Source organism: Macaca fascicularis, chromosome 3, assembly GCF_037993035.2.
Source record: "Macaca fascicularis isolate 582-1 chromosome 3, T2T-MFA8v1.1".
NCBI lineage: Eukaryota > Metazoa > Chordata > Mammalia > Primates > Cercopithecidae > Macaca > Macaca fascicularis.
The window spans coordinates 180,842,249-180,868,327 of NC_088377.1; the positions used below are offsets into that span (position 1 = coordinate 180,842,249).

The 26,079-nt window shown below is 39.1% G+C and overlaps 1 protein-coding gene and 1 pseudogene across 3 annotated transcripts in view; one reads left to right on the forward strand and one right to left on the reverse strand.

Annotated features, from left to right (window-relative positions):
• The window catches only part of IFT56 (intraflagellar transport 56), a 63,925-nt gene that overhangs the window by 29,662 nt on the left and 8,184 nt on the right, over window positions 1-26,079 (forward strand). For 2 of the 3 annotated variants that reach the window (XM_045388281.3, XM_015447260.4), the window contains exons 8-16: window positions 3,768-3,842; window positions 8,650-8,752; window positions 10,694-10,749; window positions 12,192-12,245; window positions 13,381-13,444; window positions 22,109-22,197; window positions 22,412-22,495; window positions 24,106-24,175; window positions 25,321-25,427. In XM_045388281.3, coding sequence (XP_045244216.1) covers window positions 3,768-3,842; window positions 8,650-8,752; window positions 10,694-10,749; window positions 12,192-12,245; window positions 13,381-13,444; window positions 22,109-22,197; window positions 22,412-22,495; window positions 24,106-24,175; window positions 25,321-25,427 — 702 coding nt within the window. The remainder of the gene's footprint in view (window positions 1-3,767; window positions 3,843-8,649; window positions 8,753-10,693; window positions 10,750-12,191; window positions 12,246-13,380; window positions 13,445-22,108; window positions 22,198-22,411; window positions 22,496-24,105; window positions 24,176-25,320; window positions 25,428-26,079) is intronic. The other variant, XM_065542633.2, reaches the window with a different exon arrangement.
• LOC102138236 (MSL complex subunit 3 pseudogene) lies at window positions 16,780-18,678 on the reverse strand (annotated as a pseudogene).

Here is a 26,079-nt window from a genome sequence, read left to right on the forward strand (position 1 = left end):
TTCCATATCTTGACTACTGTGAATAACGCTGCAATGAACGTGGGAGTGCAGATACCTCTTTGACATACTGATTTCATTTCCTTTGGATAGATATCTAGTAGTAGGATTGCTGGATCGTATGGTAATTCTATTTTTAATTTTTTGAGGAATCTACATGCTGTTTGTCATAATGGCTACACTACTAATTCACATTCCCACCAACAGTGCACAAGGGTTCCCTTTTCTCGACATCCTTGCCAACTCTTGTAATCTTTTGTGTTTTTGATAATAGCCATTCTAACTGGAATGAGATGATATCACATTGTGGTTTTTATTTGCATTTCCTTGATGATTAGTAGTGCTGAACATTTTTTCATATACCTGTTGGTCATTAGCATGTCATCTTTTGAGAACTCTCTTATTAATCCTAATAATTTACCTGTAAATCCATTTGTATTTTATATATATGTATATATATAATCATATCATTATTTTGTTTCTTCCTTTCTAATTCTTATAATTTTATTTCTCTCTTATTGCACGACTAGGGCCTCTGGAACATTGTTGAATATTTGAAATATTGTTGTGGCTGGGTGCAGTGGCTCACACTTATAATCCTAGCACTTTGGGAGGCCAAGGCAGGCAGATCATGCAGGCAGGAGTTCAAGACCAGCCTGGTCAACACAGTGAAACCCCGTCTCTACTAAAAATACAAAAATTAGCCGAGCGTGGTGGCATGCACCTGTAATCTCAGCTACTTGGGAGGCTGAAGCAGGAGAATCGCTTGAATCCGGGAGGCGGAGGTTGCAGTGAGCCAAGATTGCACCACTGCACTCCAGCCTGGGCAACACAGCTAAATACCATCTAAAAAAAAAATACATATACATATATATACACACACACACACTTGTAAGGTTTTTTTGTCTCAAAACGAAAGTTTTTGATGATATTTCATCATTAAGAAATGATATTTCATCATTAAACATGATGTTTAATGTAGATTTAAAAAGATATCCTTTATCAGATTAAGGAAATTCCCTTCCAGTGTTAGTTTGCTAAGAGGTTTCATAAGGATCAGATGTTGAAGTATAACATCGTGTATTCTTTGTCTATTGAAACGATCATATTTTCCTTTATTCTTGTGGCAAATTATTTGAAGTATTTTCTATTGTTAAATCAACTTTAGGCTGAACGTGGTGGCTCACATCTGTAATCCCACCACTTTGGGAGGCTGAGGTGGGGGGATCATTTGAGGTCAGGAGTTTGAGACCAGCCTAGACAACACGGTGAAATCCCACCTCTACTAAAAATAGAAAAATTACCCTGGTGTGGTGGTGTGTAGCTGTGGTCCCAGACACTTGGGAGGCTGAGGTGGGAGGATCACTTGATCCTGGGGGACAGGGGTTGCAGTGAGTGAAGATGGCACCACTGAACTCCAGCCTGGGCAGCAGAGTGAGACCCTGTCTCAAAAAAATAAAAAATTTTAAAAATCAACTTTATACCAGAATAAACCCAGCTTCATCATGGTTCATTCTTCTCTTTACATATCACATATTAGATAGCTATTATTTAATTTGTTGCATCAATACATATTGGTTTGATTGGTTTATAATTTGCTTTTTTGGTATAGTTCTTGTCAGGATTTGGTGCAAAGGTTATCTCAAAGGAAAATGAATTAATTGAAGCAGGTACCATATGTTTCTACTTTCTGGAAGAGTTTGTATAACATTGGCTTTTTCTTAAATGTTTGGTAGAACTTAGTGATAAAACTGTCTAGGTTTAGAAGATTTTAAATTACCTAATTCAGTTCCTTTAGTCGTTATAAGACTATGCATGTTTTCTATTTCTTCTTCTGTTATTTTTGGTAAGTTGTATTTTTCTAAAAATTTGATAATTTCGTTTACATTTTCACATTTTTTTAGTCTTTTCAAAAACCAACTTTTGTTTTTAATCCTATTATACAACTGTTTTTTTATTTTATTAATTTATGTTCAAGGGGTCCCCAAAAAGTTCATAGAAAATTCCATTTTATCCTTCCTTTGCCATGTAGCTCTTTAGTAGTTCCTGCTGATTGTGGGAAGGGTCTTTCACTAGACTTCCCACCTTGTACTGGTATTGGGCTTTCTTTTTTGTCCTTGTCACCTGGCACAATATGGACTCAAAATAGATCGAATGCAGATACAGATATTACAATCCATCTATCCTCTGTTAAGCCAGACATTAAAGAGATTTGCAAAAAATGTAAAACAATAACACTGTTCTCACTAAATTTTTGATTTGATAAATACAGTTTTTTAAAGTAAAAAAAATATGTAAGTCAATTTGTAGTGGGGTTTATTATTGTTATTTTTAAACTTTTTTTTTTGTTTTTTGAGACGTAGTCTCGCTCTGTCACCCAGGCTGGAGTGCAGTGGCGCGATCTCGGCTTACTGCAAGCTCCACCTTCACGCCATTCTCCTGCCTCAGCCTCCGAGTAGCTGGGACTACAGGTGCCCGCCACCACGCCCGGCTAATTTTTTGTATTTTTAGTAGAGACGGGGTTTCACCATGTTAGCCAGGATGGTCTCGATCTCCTGACCTTGTGATCCGCCCGTCTCGGCCTCCCGAAGTGCTGGGATTACAGGCCTGAGCCACCGCGGCTGGCCTATTTTTAAACTTTTAAAAAAATTTGATTGTTTTTATTTTCAGAAATGACAAGTTGCTCTGAAATTGAGACCAAATGTTAATTCCGACATATTTTAAGGCATATTATTACTACCATTTTCGATGAATTGAATACTTAAATTTTTCTGTTTTAATTTCTAATATGATAAGTATTGAGGGCTATTTGCCACATAAACAAAAATTCTTTGAGATCATTTATAGAGTATAAAAGGGATCTTGAGACCAAAAAGCTTGAAAACTGCTGATGTAACCTAATATTACCCAAAACTTTGGAACTGTACTGTGGACGAGAGAAGAGTGATAGAAAAATTGCTGAGCAGACATGCATTCCCAATTATGAGATCAGGCAGAACGAGTTTGTGATAGTTAGTGAAGAACAATCAAGAATTTAATTATTTTTATCCAGAAAAGCTTAACAACCCACTAATAGAAATAGAAAAGGGATGAAAGGAGAATTTCTTAAAATCTCCTTTCAGATTAAAGAATCAGCCTTAGTTGTTTAAGGCTTAGCTCCTTCATCACCTTTGACACTGAAAGAAAAAACTAACTCTACGAGTCTTCAGACGTGAGTATCCCAGTTTTCAAACTTGCTGCTTAGTATAAGTTTCAAGTCACTTAACTTTTTTTTTTTTTGAGACAGTCTCGCTCTGTCACCAGGCTGGAGTGCAGTGGCACAGTCTTGGCTCACTGCAACCTCCGCCTCCCAGGTTCAAGTGATTTTCCTGCCTCAGCCTCCTTAGTAGCTGGGACTACAGGCGTGTGCCACCACACCCAGCTAATTTTTTTGTATTTGTAGTAGAGATGGGGGTTTTACCATGTTGACCAGGATGGTCTCGATCTCTTGACCTTGTGATCCGCCCCCTTGGCCTCCCAAAGTGCTGGGATTACAGGCATGAGCCACTGTGCCCAGCCCAAATCACTTAACTTTTATAAGCCTCATTGTTTTCATTTATTATTGCCCTCATTTGAAAATGTGGGTAATAATAATTACATTGACCTAGAGTCATGAGGATCAAATGAAATAGCTTGTTAAATTCTTTGTAAATTATAAACCATTGTGTCAATATGTGGTATAAGAACTATACACTTGTCATTTTCATAAGCCTTTCTTTTTTAAATTTCAGGCAGAACTCAAAAGCTTGATGGACAATGCTTCTTCATCCTTTGAATTTGCTAAAGAACTCATCAGGCACAATCTGGTGAATAACGATTTGCCATCTTGACTGACTTCAGTCCTACCCTGCTTTGGTATATCACAGCCATTAGAAAGATGAATAAAAGGAGAAGCCCCAGCAAATAATGCTTTACTCCAAGGGAACACCTCCTCACTGTGGAGGAGATAAGTTTTAAAGTACTAGTCTGTTTCCTTAAGGAAGTCCTTGTTGGGAGAACAAGAATATATTTAATATTTGGAAAGAAGCACAAGGCAGTGTAGATCCAGGTGTCTGTTTTTTGGGGAAAGACAAAGGAACATATCCCCCTGTGGTTTAAAATAAATGGCAAATATTTTTGCATCTTTGAAGGATGGCTGAGATTTAGAGAGTTCATTCTAGTCAAGGACATGGAGCTAGAATGAGGGTGACATATGTAAAGGATTGTGAGCAGATTTATCTTACTAGAACAGTAAATTTGTAGTGGGGAATAGCAGACACTCAAATTGGATGGGTGGTTGGGTTTAGGGCTAGATTATGATTCTATCAACCATGTAATATAGTGAGATGCAGAACAGCTGCTCTCAATTCAGATATCTGGGAACACTGGGCAAATCAACTAATACTACTGAGATTCTTCATCCAAAAGTGGCAATAATAATAACTATGCTTTTTCCTTCTGATTTCTCTATTCCTTTTTATAGTACCAATTCTTCCAGTAAACCACAGCTGTTTTAGATTCTCCCCTTCTCTTTATCTCCAGTACCTATTCAGTTACTAAATCCTATTCTCTTCTTGCTGGCAATGCCTTATATTTACTCCATTTCGTCTCTAATTCAGGCCTCCATCACAGATACAGTTTTATTTGGATAGTTTCTACTATGAGTTTCTGCATCTAATCTTTTAACTTTAAATTTAGTTTCTAAATAGAAGCCAGATTAATTTTTCTGGAGCATTATGGGTTATATGGTAGTCTGGAATTTAAGCTTGGAGAAAGATAAAGACTTGAGAATAAATTTAGGAGTTATTGTAAGAGTATTGACAGATTAATATGGAAGGTTTTCTTTTTTTTTTTTTTTTTTTTTTTTTTTTTTTTTTTGAGACGGAGTCTCGCTCTGTCGCCCAGGCTGGAGTGCAGTGGCCAGATCTCAGCTCACTGCAAGCTCCGCCTCCCGGGTTCACGGCATTCTCCGGCCTCAGCCTCCAGAGTAGCTGGGACTACAGGCGCCCGCCACCTCGCCCGGCTAGTTTTTTGTATTTCTTTAGTAGAGACGGGGTTTCAACGTGTTAGCCAGGATGGTCTCGATCTCCTGACCTCGTGATCCGCCCGTCTCGGCCTCCCAAAGTGCTGGGATTACAGGCTTGAGCCACCGCGCCCGGCCTAGTTTTTTTTTTTTAAAGCATCCCAGGTGGATATAATATACAGCTATGGTAAAGAAACACTATATGAATATATGACTGAAAGGAACATGAAATAGGGATAATTCTTAGAGAGTGGGATTAGAAAGAGAAGTAAGAATATGGAAATTTTTCTTTCTTAATACTTTAAGTTTTTTTTTTTTTTTGGAGATAGAGTCTCGCTCTGTCGCCCAGGCTAGAGTGCAGTGGCTGGATCTCAGCTCACTGCAAGCTCCACCTCTTGGGTTTACGCCATTCTCCTGCCTCAGCCTCTCGAGTAGCTGGGACTACAGGCGCCCGCCACCTTGCCCGGCTAATGTTTTGTATTTTTTAGTAGAGATAGGGTTTTACCATGTTAGCCAGGATGGTCTCTATCTCCTGACCTCGTGATCCGCCCGCCTTGGCCTCCCAAAGTGCTGGGATTACAGGCTTGAGCCACCGCGCCCGGCCAATACTTTAAGTTTTTTCCAGTGAACACATATTACTTTTATATATTTTTTTAAACCTGAAAAATATCAGGGCAATATAAGTGGTTGTTAAAAAACATCAACTTTTGGGCCGGGCGCGGTGGCTCAAGCCTGTAATCCCAGCACTTTGGGAGGCCGAGATGGGTGGATCACAAGGTCAGGAGATCGAGACCATCCTGGCTAACACAGTGAAACCCCGTCTCTACTAAAAAATACAAAAAACTAGCCGGGCGAGCTGGCGGGCGCCTGTGGTCCCAGCTACTCGGGAGGCTGAGGCAGGAGAATGGCGTGAACCCGGGAGGCGGAGCTTGCAGTGAGCTGAGATCAGGCCACTGCACTCCAGCCTGGGCGACAGAGCGAGACTCTGTCTCAAAAAAAAAAAAAAACCAAAAAAAAAACAAAAAAAACATCAACTTTTGAAGTTAGATTTGAGGTCAAAATCAAGTTCTACCATGTACTTGCTTTGTGACTTTGGGTAAATCACTTAACATTGCTGAATCTGTGTTCTCATGTGTAGAATCGGGAAAATGAAAGTACTTATTTTGACCGGGTGCAGTGGCTCATGCCTGTAATCCTAGCATTTTTGGAGGCCAAGGCGGGCGGATCACAAGGTCAGGAGTTCAAGAGCAGCCTGACCGACATGGTGAAACCCCCACCTCTACTAAAAATACAAAAATTAGCAGGTCATGCTGGTGCACACGCCTGTAATCCCAGCTACTCAGGAGGCCAAGGCAGGAGAATCGCTTGAACCCGGGAGGCAGAGGTTGCAGTGAGCCGACATAGCACCACTGCACTCCAGCCTGGGCGACAAAGCAAGACTCCATCTCAAAAAAAAAAAAAAAAGTACTTATCTTGCTTTTTTTGTGAAGATTAAATGAGGTAATGTGTAAGGTGCTTCACACAGTATGCATTTAGAAAATGGCATTGATAGGCAGGGCGCGGTGGCTCATGCCTGTAATCCCAGCACTTTGGGAGGCCGAGGCAGGCGGATCACAGGGTCAGGAGATCGAGACCATCCTGGCTAACGCGGTGAAACCCTGTCTCTACTAAAAATACAAAAATTAGCCAGGCGTTATGGCGGACGCCTGTAGACCCAGCTACTCGGGAGGCTGAGGCAGGAGAATGGCTTGAACCTGGGAGGCAGAGCTTGCAGTGAGCCAAGATCGCGCCACTGCAATCCAGCCTGGGTGACAGAGAGAGACTTCGTCTAAAAAAAAAAGAAAAAATGGCGTTGTTGTTATTATTGTTATCTTGTAGGCATCCGTGTCAAAACTGCAGACACATCATGGAGCAAGAGGACAGAAAAGTCCATTGAATTTGGCTAAAGAGATGAATTTGTGACTCCTGAGAGTGAGTTTATTGGTATGCTGAGAGCAGAAGCCAATGTTTTGAGAGGTTAAGGAGTGAGAAGATGAGAAGAAAGTAGAAGCAGTAAGCCACATACTTTTGAAGTGTGGCATTGAAAGAAAAGAGAAAAATAGGGCACTATCTAGAGGAAACAGTGGGACCAAGTGGAAGATTTTTCAAGAGAACAAAAACCCCTTGTGTGTGTTTAAAGTTGAGAAGTAGGACCAGGACTTTGGGAAGACTGAGGGTACAATAATTAAAGGGGAAAAGAGGTCCAGATGGAGTTAGAAGTCCATGGGTTCAAGAAGACAGGTGAATGAATTAATCTTGGCAAAAGAAGGGAATATCTCAAAGAGGAAACAAAAAAGATCACTAGATAGATATTTTGGGGTTGAGAGAAGAGATTATGTAGTTCATGCTGGATGACCTTGCTTTCTGTGCATTTATTTGTGAAACAGTTTGCTACATTCCATACACTATGCCAGGCTCTAGAAATACAACAGTACGCAAAATAACTTGTCCTTTCATGGATTTTTTTGTTTGTTTTGATTTCTTAGCTTATCTCTGTAATACTTATTAGCACCTGATAACATATTTATTTGTTTGCTTAATGGAGGTCTGTCCCCACTTGAATAGTCTGGGGTGACAGGGTAGTGGCCTGTTCCTGCTATAACTCCCGTGCTTGTTACAGTAGTGGGCATATAGTACATGCTAATGAATGTTTACTAAATTAATTCAATGAAACACTGAAATACGTGCCACACATTTAGCCCACTTTAGCTCATTTAATCCTCATAAGAACCTGAAAGGTAGCCATTACTAATGCCATTTAGAGATGAGGAAACAGGCTCAGAAAGGATATATAAGTCCCTTCATGGAGTTTTTGATGTAGAATGTCTGTCTAGAAGTTTTGTTAATTATTGGGTACTTTAGGAGTTTTCTGCAGTTCTTATGGAGAGGAAAAGAGATGTACACAATAAGGGTTATGCTTTTATTCTATTTCTCATAGTTATTATAATTTTATTTTTTCAAATTTTTAATTTAAATTTTTGTGGGTATACAATATGTGTATATTGTTATAATTTAGATCATGGCTTTCTTCCAACGAAGTCAAGGTCATATATATAAATAGAGCTTCAAAAATATATTCGTCCTTTCAAAAAATAACTGAGTGCTGACTATACTAGTCACAGTTCTAGAGGCTAGGAGTACACAGTAAATGCAAAGTTCCTTGCCATATGGAGCTTATATTCTGGTGGATGTAATAGATAAACAGATAAAGAAATATACAATAAAATAAAGATGTAAGTGCTATGAATAAAAAAGGGCAAGGGTTTAGAGAGAGTGATAATGGAGGTAGGTTTTATATAGGGTTAAAAATAAAATGTTTAGTTATGACAAGGCTGTTAAGGAGGATCAACAGCAGAGAGGAAGGAAAAGAAGAGAGAAGGTAAGAAGCATGCGGATTAGGTAGGCAATAATAAATTCCGCCAATAGTAAAAGTTCTCAATATATCAACTGATTCCCAGTACTATTTTAGTTGAATATCATGAACCCAGTTATATGTGCCAGCTCCTTAAACATTGTCACTAAGAAATATATACATAATTATTGCCATAAGAGCATGATTTCTATATCTCTAGGTTGTTTTCCGAGGAGGTGAAGGGGCTTTGCAGGTTTTACCTCCCCTAGTTGATGTCATTCCTGAAGCTAGGCTAAACTTGGTGATTTACTACCTTCGTCAAGGTAAGAAAAATTTGTCCTAGTCTTACTTACAATGAGGTATTTTAGAGTAGTTAAATATGTCTGATGGAACTATTTACTTCACTTTTTAAATCCATACTTCCAAAAATATATTTGCAACAAGTTCATAGAACAAGTTTATTGGTGGTTATTTGTTGTGCCTTTTTTTATCCTCTTTCCTCTTCTGTCGCTTCCTACCTTCTTCTCCCTCATTCTGTTTTTTCTTTTTTCCTTTCATTTTTCTGTACTTTATTCTCTATCCATTCTTTCTTTTTCATTGTTTTTCCTCCCCTTCCCTTATAGTTCTTTTTTCTTTTTCTAGTTTCCCCTGTTGCATAATGTACATTCACATTTTCTTGTGTCTTTTGAAAAAAGTATTAACTGTTTCTTATTTGCTTTGATTGTCTGCCTTTGTTTCTTTGTATCCCAGGCTGCTTATAAGAAATACTATTATTCAAAGAGGATATGATATTTATTGCCCCTAAGTAAGATTACAATTGTTAGACAAACGCCTGAAGCAGCCTTTTCTAACAGCTGTGAGTACAGGGTAGCAGCCACCATGCATTTGTGGTGGCATTTGGTCATGGGCCCTGCAGTTACAATGTGGGCCTTTTTAGGTGCATGGTAGAAACCAACCAGGACAACATATTCCTCATGGAGGAAAATTTATTTATTAAAATAAGAATATGAACTTACAAACCGTCCTATTTTATTTTATTTATTTATTATTATTCTTATTATTTTGAGACAGAGTCTTACTCTGTCGCCCAGGTTGGAGTGCAGTGGCATGATCTCCGCTCGCTGCAACTTCTCCCTCCCCGGTTCAAGCAATTCTCCTGCCTCAGCCTCCCGAGTAGCTGGGATTACAGGCGTGCGCCACTGTGCCCGGCTAATTTTTGTACTTTTAGTAGAGATGGGGTTTTGCCATGTTGGTCAGGCTGGTCTTGAACTCCTGATCTCAGGTGATCCGCCTGCCTCGGCCTCCCAAAGTGCTGAGATTACAGGTCTGAGCCACCGTGCCCAGCCTCTATTTTATTTATTTATTTATTTTTAATTTAATTTTATTTATTTTTTTTGAGACGGAGTCTCGCTCTGTCGCCCAGGCTGGAGTACAGTGGCCAGATCTCAGCTCACTGCAAGCTCCGTCTCCCGGGTTCACGCCATTCTCCTGCCTCAGCCTCCCGAGTAGCTGGGACTACAGGCGCCCACCACCTCGCCCGGCTAGTTTTTTGTATTTTTTTAGTAGAGACGGGGTTTCATCGGGTTAGCCAGGATAGTCTCGATCTCCTGACCTCGTGATTCGCCCGTCTCGGCCTCCCAAAGTGCTGGGATTACAGGCTTGAGCCACCGTACCCGGCCCGCCTCTATTTTATATAAAAGCAAAAAGAAATATGTTTTGGACAAGAATGAAATAAACAGCATATATATTTTATAAATTATTTTTATTATGGAAAATTTCAAACATAGACAAAAATAAATAGTACAGTAAACACCCAAATACTCACCTTGGATTCAGCACTTTTCAGGATATTTCCAGTCTTCTTTTTTCATTCAGCACCTCTTTTCTGTTCCTGAAACATTTTAAAGCAAATCTCAGACTTCATGTCATTTAATTCCTATATACTTAATATATATATATCTCTTTTTTAAAAAAAATTGTTGCTTTTCTTATCAATGCCATTGGCATAGAATGCCTCATCCATGTTCTTAGCTTCAACAATTTTTAAGGTACTTCATGGCTTAATATGAGTTTTCTAAGGATATTTGATTTGGTTATTTTTAGCATAACTACTCAACACCGAATATGGAGAGTTAGAAGACGGATAAAACAGATCATGTTTCCCATGAATATTTAAGTACTGAAGGATCTTATCTTTTGGGAGGGACTGCTTCAGAAGGGTTTTCTGGATTACAGACTAGTATAATTACTTTGTTGTATTTCAGATGATGTACAAGAAGCTTATAACTTAATTAAGGATCTGGAACCTACTACTCCTCAGGTAACTGAGAATGTTTTACATTTTTACTAACCAAGTTCTGCTAAAAGTGGAACTTCAGAAATCTAGTTGGAAGTCATATTAGAGAAGATTAGGCAGACTCCTGCCTGTAGAATACCAGGAAAAGACCATATGTATTCATTTAGGAATGTTATATGCGACTTGTGATATGAGAATGAATGTTCTGGGCTTTTTCATGTTTTTAAACTCCCTTGTGTGTAGTCATTTTGTCAAAAAGGGTAAAGAAATTTGGAAAATTCCTTTAGTGTTTGGAAATATGAAAATTTAGAATTCTGATGAAACTAACAACTAGATACATGCAATTATTTCATAAATTGTCTATAACTTGTCTTTCTTCCCCATTGGATTGTTAACTCCTTATAGTCAGGGACTGTGTCTATATTGTATCTCTAACACTGTGTACATGAAGTACATAGTAAGCATTCCATTTATTGAATGAAGGACTGACGAAAATATTTCCAGACCCCATGAAGTTTAAACAGGTATATTTCTCAAGTATATTAAAAGATTCAGCTTCTTTCATGCTGTTCTGTGTGTGAGCTCTCTTAAATGAAAGATTGATAACGCTGCTCGCTAGGGAGGGTATCTATTAAAGAATTGAACCAAGTCTGAAAAAAGGGATACAAGTGAGGCCTCAAGACTCCAAAAGAGAGAATACCTTATAAATGGACATCAGAGGACACTTTTATTTTTTTTTTAGGAAAAGGATTACTAGCAAAGAAAAGTAACTATAACATTGGAAAGGGGCCAGGAGTGGTGGCTTACGCCTGTAATCCCAGCACTTTGGAAGGCTGAGGCAGGTGGATCACCTGAGGCCCAGATTTCGAGACCAGCCTAGCCAACATGGCAAAACCCCGTCTCTACTACAAATACAAAAAAATTAGCCAGGCGTGGTGGCTGAGGCCTGTAATCCCAGCTACTCGGGAGGCTGAGGTAGGAGAATTGCTAGAACCCTGGGGGTGGAGGTTGCAGTGAGCTGAGATCGCACTACTGTACTCCAGCCTGGGCAACACGGCGAGACTCGGTCTCAAAAAAATTGGAAAGGGAAAATAATGTATATGATATGGTCACAGACAGTGGCAGTGGTTGAGAAGGTACTAAAAATTATTATATCAACATTTTACTTCTTCTTCCATAGAATTTAAATGAAATGAAACTTATCTCCTAGAGCTTCCCTTGAATTATTTTTGCTTAAGGTTGAGAATTTACAAATATGGTAAATTTTGTTATATAGATTCTTGGCTGCTAGAAACTAAATGAGTGACTCCTAATTCTTTCATTCAAGCCAGGGATAGAACAGAGAAAAGTAACTATAGGTAATCTTTGATAATTTATATAAAATATTGATTTAATGCAAGGAGTTAATTTGAAAATAATCTCATAGCTCCACATTCATCTTAATCAGTGTTATTCCATATTTCTAGGAGTATATTCTCAAAGGAGTGGTCAATGCAGCCCTTGGCCAGGAAATGGGTTCAGTGAGTATGAAATCACTGATAGGTGGGAACTGAACAATGAGATCACTTGGACTCGGGAAGGGGAACATCACACACCGGGGCCTATCATGGGGAGGGGGGAGGGGGGAGGGATTGCATTGGGAGTTATACCTGATGTAAATGATGAGTTGATGGGTGCTGACCAGTTGATGGGTGCAGCACACCAACATGGCACAAGTATACATATGTAACAGACCTGCACATTATGCACATGTACCCTAGAACTTAAAGTATAATAATAATAATAAGAAGAAGAAATCACTGATAATCTGTAGGTTGCAAAGTTATAGGTGTGTGGAAGAGAACAAAATGACTATCAAAGTACAAGCAGCAATAGGCTCTCCTGTAGTTCCTTTTATTTCTGCATATCCCCCAATCCAGACTCCATTGTGAAAAGAATGTTGTGTTATTTAGAGACAAAAAAAAAAAAACACTTATAACCCTAAAGACTCCTGCTTTCTTAAAAGGGTCCAATTTTTAAATAGCAAGTTATTTAATAAACTTAAAAATCATTGTGCAACTTCATTCTTATTTGCAGGGACTTTTTTTTAACTTCCGTATATCTGTAATTTTGGCATCTGTAAAGTGAGGAAAATTATTTCTCTGGAGAAGTTAGTTTTATAAACACCAAAACACTGTCTAAAATTGCTCTTATCCATCTTAATGTAGCATTCTTTGTTCTTTTTGGAACAAACTGGGATATGAATAAATCTTTTTATCTCAAGTGCATTCTGTAGTGCCTTGTATAATAGATAGGCAGCAAATATTTATTAAATAAATGAGTTTAATAAATACTGCTTGTTATATCTATAGCTCCTGTTCCAAGGTCTGATATATGGTAAAAGAGCAATAGATATTTGTAGAATGATTGAGTTCATTTAATGAAGTTTTAGGATAGAATTTAAGGATTTGATTATTTTTCTTCTTTTCTTCCCGTCCCTGCACAGGTTTTAATTCAGTTTCGGGTCTAGTTGTTATGTTAATGAGAATTAGCATTGTTTGGGGCAATATTTAAAACAAGGGTATATGTTAAATCCTGACAAATGTGTTAGAACCATAAAGTATGATAAAAATATTTTTACCTTATTCCTCTATATCAGCTCAGTTTGTTTTTCAGAGGGATCATATGAAAATTGCCCAGCAGTTCTTCCAGTTGGTGGGAGGATCAGCTAGTGAATGTGGTATGTCTGAAATCTGGACTTACAATCTGCTTTATAATTGGAATGGGGCATATATTGACTGTGAAGTTTGATTCTCTCTCTAGGGATGTATCTATTAGGCTTCACATTATAAAGTGGGAGGTCAGAAATAAGAGAGAATATTGGAATTGGTTCTTCTCAACGTCTCAGCGAAAGTGGGATCAGAGAATAAATAAAGGAGAGTAAATGTGCTGTTTTGTTCCTGAGAGTTTTAAAACTTTGAATCAGTTTTAGATATAAAATGTTATTTTTTACTGAGTTTTCAAGAGCTCTTTTGAGCATTAACTTTTGTCACATTCTGGTAGGTCATTTGCCTTTAAACTTTGCCTATGATATTTTTTTCCATATAAAAATATTAAAACCAGCCAGGCATGCTGGCTCAGGCTTGTAATCCCAGCACTTTGGGAGGCTGAGGCTGGCAGATGGCTTGAGCCCAGGAGTTCAGGACCAGCCTGGGCAACATAGGAAGACCTCATCTCTACAAATCATAATAAAAAAATTAGCCAGGTGTGGTGGCACACACCTACGGCCCCAGCTACTTGAGAGGCTGAGGTGTCAGGATTGCCTGAGCCCAGGAAGTTGAGGCTGCAGTGAGCCATGATTACACCACTGCATTCCAGCCCAGGCAACAGAGTGAGACCCCCATCTCAAATATGTATACACCATACAACCAATACTGCAGAAATTCAAAGAATCACCAGAGGCTCCTATGAGCAATGATATGCCAATAAATTGGAAAACCTGGAAGAAATGGATAAATTCCTAGACACATACAACCAACCAAGATTGAACCATAAAGAAATCCAAAACCTGAGCAAACCAGTAACAAGTAATGAGATCGAAGCCATAATAACAAGATTCCCAGTAAAGAAAAGCCCATGACCCGTTGGCTTCACTGTAGAATTCTACCAAACATTTAAAGAAAAATTAATACCAATCCTACTCAAACTATTCCAAAAAAGAAAGGAGGAGGGGGTATTTCCAAACACATTAAGACCAGTATTTCCCTGATAACAAAACCAAAGACACATCAAAAAAAGAAAGAAAACTAAGGTCCAATATCTCAAATGAAGAGGGATGAAAAAATTGTCAACAAAATATTAGCAAACAGAATTCCACAACATATCATTCATCGTGACCAACTGAGATTTATTCCAGGAATGCAAGAATGGTTCAACATATGCAAATCAAGGGGTACATCATAGCAGCAGAATGAAGGGCAAAAACCATATGATCATTTCAATTGATGCTGAAAAAGCATTTGATTAAATTCAACATCCCTTTATGATAACCCCCCCAAAAAACAACTGAGTATAGATGGAACATACCTCAAAGCAATAAAATCCACATATGACAGACCCACTGCTAGTATCATATTGAATGGGGAAAGTGGAAAGCCTTTCCTCTAAGATCTGGAACAAGACAAGGATGCCCACTTTCACCACTGTTATTCAACATAGTACTGGAAGTCCTAGCTAGTAATCAGACAAGATAAAGAAATAAAGGACATCTGAATTGAAAAGGAAGAAGTTAAATTATCCTTGTTTGCAGATGATATGATCTTATATTTGGAAAAACCTAAAGACTCCACCAAAAAACTATTAGAACTCATAAGCAAATGCAGTAAAATTGCAGGATACAAAACCAACAAACAAAAATCAGTGACATTTCTACATGCCAACAGCAAACACTGTGAAAATCAAAAAAGTAATCCCATTTATAATAGCTACCAATAAAATTAAATACTTAGGAATTAACCAAAGTAGTGAAATATCTCTACAATAAAAACTATAAAACATTGATGCAAGAAGTTGAAGAGGCTGGGCGTGGTGGCTCACGCCTGTAATCCCAGCACTTTGGGAGGCCGAGGTGGGTGGATCATGAGGTCAGGAGATCGAGACCATCCTGGCTAACACAGTGAAACCCCCGTCACTACTAAAAATACAAAAAATTAGCCAGGCATGGTGGTGCGCGCCTGTAGTCCCAGCTACTCGGAGGCTGAGGCAGGAGAATGGCGTGAACCCAGGAGGCGGAGCTTGCAGTGAGCCGAGATCACGCCACTGCACTCCAGCCTGGGCAACAAAGCGAGACTCCGTCTCAAAAAAAAAAAAAAAGAAGTTGAAGAGGACACACAAAAAAGGAAAGATACTCCATGTTCATAGATTAGAAGAATCAATATTGTTAAAATGTTCATACTACCCAAAGCAATCTACAAATTCGATGCAATCCCTATGAAAATACCAATGATATTCTTCATAAAAATAGAAAAAACAATCCTAAAATTTATACAGAACCACAAAAGAACAGAATAGCCAAAGCTGTCCTGAGCAGAAAGAACAAAACTGGAGGAATCACTGTACCTGACTTCTAATTATACCTCAGAGCTATAGTAACCAAAACAGCATGATACTAGCATAAACACAGACACATAGACCAATGGAGCACATTAAGAGAACCCAGAAATAATCCATACATTTACAATGAACTCATTTTTGACAAAGGTGCCAAGAACCTCTGGGGAAAGGACAGTCTCTTCAATAAATTGTGCTGGGAAAACTGGAGTTCTATATGCAGAAGAATGAAACTAGACTCCCATCTCTCACCCTATATAAAAATCAAATCAAAATGGATTAAAGACTGAAATCTAAGACCTCAAATAAGGAAAATTCTACAAGAAAACATTGGGGAAACTCTCCAGGACATTGGTGTGGGCGAAGACTTCTTTTTGTGTTGTTTTTGTTTTTGTTTTCTTTCAAACAAGATAGGCTTTATTTAGATCACTAAAACTAACATTTTACAGACAGGTAACCATAACATTACACAGCAAAGTATAGCTGTAAAATCTCAAACAAGAAAGGCAATGCTTTCTTTAGATCACCAAAAATAATGTTTCACAGAGAGGGAACTGTTAGAAGCAAATGTATAGCTGCAAATTTTCTTTTGCCATCAATATCGAGTTCCTCTAACATACTTTGAGGCTACTTTGTGGTTTCCAAGTACAAACTAAACCTTGTTGGACAGAGTTGCCCAGCTTCATCAAAAGAATGAAACCAATTTGCAAAAAAAAATTTATTTAATGCTAGCAAATAACAAAATAATGTGGTTCTCGCTAATGAACTGCAATGTCTATTGAAATAGCCTAACCTATGTATGCTTCCACAAACATTTCACTGTGAACCCAGTTGCTTTTTTCCTGCTATCACAGATGGCCTACACAGTAGCAAGTGTTGTGTCAGAGCACTATAGGCACCCAGGAAACAATTCCTAACAGAATAACTACAGTATGTGGGCAACTCAAACAACAGGGCCCACCTCTGTCAGAGCCCCCACGTGGGCATTGTGTTTGTGCTCTGGGTAAAGACCCACCACCTTGATAGTTGTTCATCTGGAACCCAGAGCACCAAGCTAGACAGAGGAGTTGTTCTTACAGAACCATCAACATTGTAATAAATAGCCCGGAGATTCTTGCTGTGTAATGCACCTCACAGGAAGTGACATAAGCTGACTCTAGGAAAAAGTAATCACAGTATTCTGCTGAAAAACCTCAAATAGAGATCAAAGTGCTTCAATAAAGCCTTCAGATTTTTCTCAGAAAAGGACATCTTTCCAAGAATTTCTGGAAGTTTTACAAACAATTGCAGCAAATGTTATGCCCCGTAAATGTAACAGGTGGAAGCGACTGGTCACCTGGTGGGTAATTATCAGGCATAAGCTTCTAGGATAGGACCTCGTTCATTTCATTAGTTTTTCTCCTTTCAAAGCCAGCGAACACTGCACTTCCTTCCTTGCTAGGAGTCAGAGGAATAGGTGAAGACGATCTGCTGTGCACAGGTGTCTTCTTTTCCAGGTGCAGAAACAGCTTGGGTATGCTGGCGGATGTGTGCTGCTGCTGGCCCTTGGGCGGAGGTGAGGTGCTGCTGTCAGAAAGTCTGTCACAGTTGGTGGTGTGGCTCATGGACCGCCTCAGAGACTGCAATGCTTCCAACTCAGCTTTGTGCCTTTTGGGGGTGTCTGGTTCACTAATGGTGGGCTGACTCTCTGTGGACTGTGGCATGGATGAATTCAACAAAGACAGGCTGGGAGAGAGTTCCTCCTGGATCGTATTAGGGTTTGTGGCAATTTCCTTAATTAGAAAAAAAAACATGGATGAAGTCACCTTTTTTTGTTTTTGTTTTTGTTTTTTTGTGTTTTTTGAGATGGAGTCTCGCTCTTGTCACCCAGGCTAGAGTGCGGTGGTGTGATCTTGGCTCACTGCAACCTCTGCCTCCTGGGTTCAAGCGATTCTCATGCCTCAGCTTCCTGAGTAGCTGGGGATTTCAGGCTCCTGCCACCATCCCCGGCTAATTTTTGTATTTTTGGTAGAGGCGGGGTTTCACCATGTTGGCCAGGCTGGTCTCCAACTCTTGGCCTCAGGTGATCCATTCACCTCGGCCTCCCAAAGTGTTGAGATTACAGGCGTTAGCCACTGCACCTGGCAAAGTCACCTTTTTATACTGAGCTTGTTCATAAGGATAGAGTAAAACCAACAGTAGAGTGTAATCAAAGGTTATTCTTAATCCATCCACCATGTCCTTACAAAGGTCAACATTCTTTTCTTCTGGGATATAATGCACGTTCCTACTGGCATGTGGCATAGCATGATGGTGACGAGGCCTCTCATTGGCTGAAAAGGCTGCATTGAGAGCAAAATGCTTCCAAGATCATTATGATGTTGGTCTGGCATGAAAGTTTCACTAACCATTTCCTTCTGTTAATGTAATAATAATCATCCTCTTGCTACTTCAGAACTTCAGGAATTTCTGTAGTTACTGTTGTTTCTTCCATTTCTCTTTTTGTTTGAAGCTCTGGTTCTTCTTTCACTTCAGTCTTTTCTTCAGTATCACTTTCTTCACTTATTTCTTCATACTTTGCTGCTGTCAGAGGAACTGCTTAATGAGTTTTCATCATTTTCATCTTTTTTGTCAATGAGGAGGCTTTTAAGCAGAATCAACACCAGGCAACCTGCAGCACTTCTTTCTTCCTGTGCTCCTCAGGCGAGCTACAGCTTTTCTTGCCAATTTATGCTGTATTCTACGATTTTCATCGGTATCATGAAGCACATGATCTTCGGCCACGCATTGATCCCAGCTTCTGTTCCAGCCATTAAAATAGATCAGATATTCTGGGATCTTTCTGCCTTTTTTGTCTTTCCCAACAATAACAATCTGGTTCTGACGGCAGGCTTCCCACGGGAGCCCACTGGCACTGGGCCACACTGGAGGAGAGATTTAACACAAAGACAGAAACCCTAGTCCAGAGGCCTCCTCCACTGGCGGCCCCTTCAGGGGGTGCAAACTAACGACAGAGCACACATGAGGTTCCCAACCATTTGTGAGTGACCTGGCCCAAAGATTTCTTGAGTAATACCGCACAAACACAGGCAACCAAAGCAAAAATGGACAAATGGGGTCACATCAAGTCAAAAAAGCTTCTTTACAGCAAAGGAAACAATCAACAAAGTGAAGTGACAATCCACAGAATGGAGAAAATATTTGCCATCTGACAAGGGATTAATAATCAGAATATAGAAGGAGCCCAGACAACTCAATAGGAAAAAAATCTAACAATCCAGTTTGAAAATGGGCAAAAACTCTGAACAGACATTTCTTAAAAGGAGACATACAAGGCTGGGTGCCGTGGCTCACGCCTGTAATCCCAGCACTTTGGGAGGCTGAGGCCGGTGGATCACCTGTCAGGAATTTAAGACTAGCCTGGCCAACATGGTGAAACCCCGTCTCTACTAAAAATACAAAAAATTAGCTGGACATGGTGGTGGCGCCCGTAATCCCAGCTACTCAGGAGACTGAGGCAGAGGAATCACTGGAACCCAGGAGGCAGAGGTTATAGTAAGCCGAGGTCACGCCATTGCACTCCAGTCTGGGCAACAAGAGTGGAACCCCGTCTCAAAAGAAAAAAAAAGAAAAGAAAAAAAAGACATACAAATGACAAATGGATGTATGAAAAGGTGTTCAACATCACTGATCATCAGAGAAATGCATCACTGTTGGTGGGAATGTAAATTAGCACACCCACTGTGGAGAACAGTTTGGAAGTTCCTCAAAACACCAAAAATAGGATGACCATATGATACAGAAATCTCACTGCTAGATAAATACCCAAAAGAAAGGAAATCAGCGTATCAAAGAGGTATTTGCACAACAATGTTTATTGCTGCACAATTCAAAATAGCAGAAATTTGGAAGCACCCTAAGCATCCATCAACAGATGAAGGAATAAAGAAAATGTGGTACATATACACAGTGGAATACTTACTATTCAGCCATAAAAAGGATGAGATGAGATGAATGAGTTGAGATCCTGTCATCTGCAACAGCATGGATGGAATTGGAGGACATTATGTTGAGTGAAATAAGCCAGGCACAGAAAGACACACTTTTCACTTATTTGTGGGAGCTAAAAAATATTAAAACACTTGAACTCTTGGAGATAGAAAGTAGAGTGATGGTTAGCAGAGCCTGGGAAGGGTAGTGGAGTGGGAGGACAGTGAGGACGGCTACAAAAAAAAAAAAAAATTAGAATTAATAAGATCTAGTATTTGATAGCACAACAGAGTGACTACAGTTAACAATATAATTTATTATACATTTCAAAATAACTAGAAAACTATAATTGGATTGTTTGTAACACAAAGAAGGAATAAATGCTTGATGTGATGGATACCCCATTTACCCTGATGTGATTATTATGCAGTGTATGCCTGTATCAAAATATACTGGATGTCCATATGCAGTATGGATATATGGACTACATACCCACAAAAATTTAAAACAAAGTAGATTAATAAAAAATATTAAAACCATTTTTAATTAAGTTTTTCTTTTCTATAGTGATTACTTGCATGGGTATTAAGCTTAGAAAATGCTTTCTTTCTGCCACAGTTATATAATAGTCACCTATATTGCCCACTAGTAGTCTTGAAACTTCATTTTTGTGATTAAAGTATTTCATCAGCCAAGATTCAGTGAAAGATTTGAGAAAGGGGTATAAAAAGAGATGCTAGCTAGCCAGCATGAACCAATATGGTGCTGCCTGTACTGGTTGTCTATGTCTGGCATCTATTCTGAGTAACAGTGTTCATGCTGAACTGAAAATTATATTAAATATTTTTATCACTCCTGGACATTCACAAATGTTTCACCAATACCAGTTATTGCGTACTATTTTCCCCATTTCATTCATTCATTCATGCAATAAAACTTTATTGAGCTGTTGAGGATACAGCAGTAAACAAACAAAACTCCCAACCATTGTGGAACTTAAGTCTAGTAGGGCAGATGGACTAGAAACAATATATAGTGGCCGGGCGCTGTGGTTCATGCCTGTAATCCCAGCACTCTGGGAGGCCGAGACAGGCGTATCACGAGGTCAGGAGATCGAGACCAGTCTGGCCAACATGGTGGAACCCCATCTCTACTAAAAATACAAAAATTAGCCAAGTGTGGTGCGTGCCTGTAATCCCAACTACTCGGGAGGCTGAGGCAGGAGAATCGCTTTAACCCAGGGCACAGGTTGCAATGAGCCAAGATCACACCACTGTACTTCACCCTGGGCAACACAGCAACACTCTGTCTCAAAAAAAAAAGAAAAGAAATAATATATAGTATATATATAGTGTGTGTGTACATATATATTTATACTACGTATGTATATCTGATATGTATATTCTGATCCTGATCCAACTTTTTGCCTGATATCAGATTACTATTTGAGTGGTGGAGGATTAGTATAACTCCCACTCTTGCCACAGGCATTCCTAAGGCTCCTTATTCTGTTTAATTTTTTCCTTTATCACTTATCACAGTCTGATATACTATGTATATCAGATATATATATATACACACACTATATGTATGTACATCTCATCAGATACACCACAAAATGCCACCATTTTCTGTGGTGGCATTAGTGGCATCAACTAATCCTTAAGATTAGTTTTGTGTTTATCTGGTATAACTGATGGTTTTAAATTTTATATGTATATCTGATTAGATATATCGTGTGTGTGTGTATATATATATCAGATGTACATAGTATATCAGACTGTGATAAATGTTAAAGGAAAAAAATGAAACAGGATAAGGAGCTTTAGGAATGCCTGTGGCAAGCGTGGGAGTTACACTAATCCTCCACTACTCAAATAGGAATCTGATATCAGGCAAAAAGTTGGATCAGGATCAGAATCAGATGGTTCCATGGCAAATTATTTTTCCATTTGAGATTGGAAGTGTTGGTTGATTTAGAAAAGTGATGATGGAAACCAGGCCACACTAACTGAATATGCACATGTTGGATGAGAGAATCAAAGCCTTGGAAAATGACCTGGTTAATGTAGTTAGTGAACCTGCAGGGCGTGTGTTCATTTTGGACTCTGGGAGTTAATCCCCAGAGAGATTATTGGTCACTCTCAAGGACTGTGACCTCCATTATATTGGGGTTTTGTCCACTGAACAAAATATATAATTTCAGAATCTAGAAAGATATTTTGGAATATTTTCCTGTGTCTAAATTATTAAATAACTCAAACTTCAGCTAAAGAGGATTTTAGTTTCATGAATATATGTGGGTTTTTTTCCCCCTCCATTTCAGATACAATACCAGGGAGGCAGTGCATGGCTTCCTGTTTCTTCCTGCTTAAGCAATTTGATGATGTCTTGATTTACCTCAACTCATTTAAGGTCAGTATAGAATTATCTACAAGATTTTATATACAAAATACTGTAGAATGTATCAGAGAAGATAAGATATCGTTAGAGATGGCCCATTTTCTATGGTGGCATTAGTGGCATCAACTAATCCTTAAGGTTAGTTTTGTGTTTAGCTGGTATAACTGATGGTTTTATATTTTGTATGTTCATTCTCAATGTGACCTGTTCTTGGGATGTTTTTCAGAGTTACTTCTATAATGATGACATCTTTAACTTTAATTATGCCCAAGCCAAAGCTGCAACAGGCAATACCAGTGAGGGTGAAGAGGTGGGTACCTGCTTTTGAAAGCATTTGAATGATTCTGTCTAAAGACATCCTTATCTTTTTCTCACTGGAATAAAATGGTCAAGGGTTAAGGATTATTAAAGATTCCTCTGTTCCTAGGATGCATTAAAAAGTACACTGTGGAGAAGGTGCAGGGACACACACCTGTATTCCCAGCTGCTTGGGAGGCTGAGGCAGGACAGTGGCTTGAGCCTGGAAGTTTTAAGCTGCAGTGCACTATGATCATGCCTGTGACTAGCCACTGCACTCCAGCCTGGGCAACATAGTGAGACCCTGTCTCTTAAAAAAAAAAAAAAAAAAGGTACAATGTGAATAGACATAGATTTTATAACCATATTAAAATTTTCCCTTTTTAGCAAATTTTATAGAAATATAACATATGTACAGAAAAGTATACAAATCATAAGTATACAGCTTGATGACTATCAATATGTTTCTTTACTTATTTGATTTCTAACTTAATTGTATTTTTGTGGTCATAGAATGTGGTCTGGGCTGGGCGAGCTAGTTCACACCTATAATCCCAACATTTCAGAAGGCTGAAAAGTGGGAAGATCACTTGAGCCCAGGAGTTCGAGACCAGCCTAGGCAATATAGTGAGACACCATCTCTACAAAAAATTTTTTTAAATAGCTGAGTATGGTGGCATGTGCCATTTGTTGAGGTTTGCCTTACTGACCTGTGTGTAGCATGGTCATATATGCTTAAAAAGAATATGTATCATACAGTTGTTAATTATTCTGTTTGAATCTTCTATATCCTTACCAACTTTTGTCAGCTTGTAGTATCAATTTCTGGTGTAATATTTTTATTTTTATTTATTTATTTTTTTTTTTTGAGATAGAATCTTGCCCTGTCGCCCAGGATGGAGTGCAGTGGCGTGATCTTGGCTCACTCCAAGCTCCACCTCCCGGGTTCATGCCATTCTCCTGCCTCAGCCTCCCAAGTAGCTGGGACTACAGGCGCCCACCACCACACCTGGCTAATTTTTTGTATTTTTAGTAGAGACGGGGTTTCACTATGTTAGCCAGGATGGTCTTTTTTTTTTTTTTTTTTTTTTTTGAGACGGAGTCTGTCTCTGTCGCCCAGGCTGGAGTGCAGTGGCGCCATCTCGGCTCACTGCAAGCTCCGCCTCCCGGGTTCACGCCATTCTCCTGCCTCAGCCTCCTGAGTAGCTGGGACTACAGGCGCCCACAACCGCGCCCGGCTAATTTTTTGTATTTTTAGTAGAGACGGGGTTTCACCGTGGTCTCGATCTCCTGACCTTGTGATCCGCCCGCCTCGGCCTCCCAAAGTGCTGGGATTACAGGCGTGAGCCACCGCGCCCGGCCTGCCAGGATGGTCTTGATCTCCTGACCTCGTGATCTGCCCACCTTGGCCTCCCAAAGTGCTGGGATTACAGGCGTGAGCCACCGCACCCGGCCAATATTTTAAAATCACCACAATTTTGTCCCTTACTTTTCTTAGCAGCCTGCCTAGAATTTGGTCATCTATAATGCTACAGTGATTATCAATCTAAGGCAAGCCAATAATGGGTATTTTTGTTGCAAAACCATCCTCATCTGTATTCCCTTTCTTTCCTCTTCTTGCAGGCGTTCCTCTTGATCCAAAGTGAGAAAATGAAAAATGATTACATTTACCTCAGCTGGTTAGCTCGGTGCTGTGAGTCTTCTTTTAAATGTTACAAGAAGAATCCTCTTTTTCTTTTTGGTTACATAATCTGTTCGGAAATGGCATGGAATGTTTTCTAATTTGATTTTGCATTTTGTTCTGAGAATGAGTAAACACTGAAATTAAGGGTTGTTAATGCAACTCAGTAAGTGTTGCCATGTAAATGTGTCATGCAAGTTTACCCTGTGATTAGTTCTACCATATAGCATTGACCTAGTACTTACAGCCTGAAAAATGTCAAGTTCTTTCTAAAGTCTCATTACAGTTTCCAGAGTCTCAGCTTATAGTGTTGTTTGTGAAATGATGTTGTTACACTAATTTTAACTTTTCACTATGGGTCAAGTCTGAAAAGTGGCAAAATGTCAAAAATGTAATTTTTTGATATAGAACTTTACTTTCTGTCTCTTTCTCTCTCTCACTCACTCTTTTCTTGCTCCTTTTTAAAACTCAAGATTTAAAATGTTTGCCAGGCACAGTTGCTCACACCTGTAATCCCAGCACTTTGGGAGCGTGAGGCAGGCGAATCACTTGAGGTCAGGAGTTCAAGACCAGCCTGGCCAACATGGCAAAACCTCAGCTCTACTAAAAGTACTGAAATTAACTGGGTATGGTGGCACACACCTGTAATCCCAGCTACTGGGGAGGCTGAGGCACGAGAATCACTTAACCTGGGAGGCAGAGGTTGCAGTGAGCCAAGATCACACCACTGCACTCCAGCCTGGGTGACAGAGCAAGACTCTGTCTCAATAAAAAAACAAAATTAAGTAAAATGTTCACTGAGTTTTTGTAGTCAGAGGAAAATTTAGCAATCATATCTTCTAAGTGAGATTGAAACTATGAGTAGGATTGAATGAATGATAGTTATCCTCTTTTAAGCATATGAGCAAAGTAGGAACTACCAGAAGTCAATCCGATCTGAAAGACATAATTATGTGACTCTAACTTAAATATTTTAAGTATGGTAGAATTCTGGCAGGGAGCCAGCTGAATACCAACATTGCAAGCTTTCCATGAAAGCTTTCCACTACTTTATTTGGAATACGGAACCAAATCCATAGAATAATAAGGTGCAGAAATTATTTTTTGTACATGTAAAAATGACTCATTTGTTTACAAATCTTTGATTCCTTTTGCAGATATTATGAATAAGAAACCAAGACTAGCCTGGGAACTTTATCTTAAGATGGAAACCTCTGGCGAGTCCTTCAGTCTCTTACAGCTCATTGCTAATGACTGCTACAAGGTGAGTCTGACTGAGACTAAAGGGGACATTGAAGATTAGTATCACATTGCTGCATTGGCTAAATATTAGGGGAAAATGTCCTACAGACTAAATGGCTAGTAGCGAGAGGATTCACATAGTGTTATAAGAGAAGCCATTCTTTTTATGAATGAACTGAACTCAGAGATAGGCAGTATTTCAGAGATTTACGTGTATATGAAATGATTAGAGAGGAAGTTTTAGATTTCTAAAGGGTATGAATCTTTAGGTAGTGTTGATGTACAGATAATCATCTGGTAGTTGGAAATTTGCTACTGAAGCTCAAGAAAGATGTCTTCTGACATCTAGAGATATAGATTGGGAGTCATCAACATTTAAGTACAGTCCTGTATTGCTTAATGATGGGGATAAGTTCTGAGAAATGTGTCATTGGGTGATTTTGTCATTGTACAAACATCAGAGTGCACTTACACAAACCTAGATGGTATAGCCCACTATACACTTAGGCCATATGATATAGCCTATTGCTCCCTAGGCTACAAACGTGTACAGCATGTTCATGTACTGAATACCATAGGTAATTATAACACAATGGCTAATATTTGTGTATTGAAACATATCTAAACATAGAAAAGGCACAGTAAAAATATAATATGGAACCACAGTCATATAT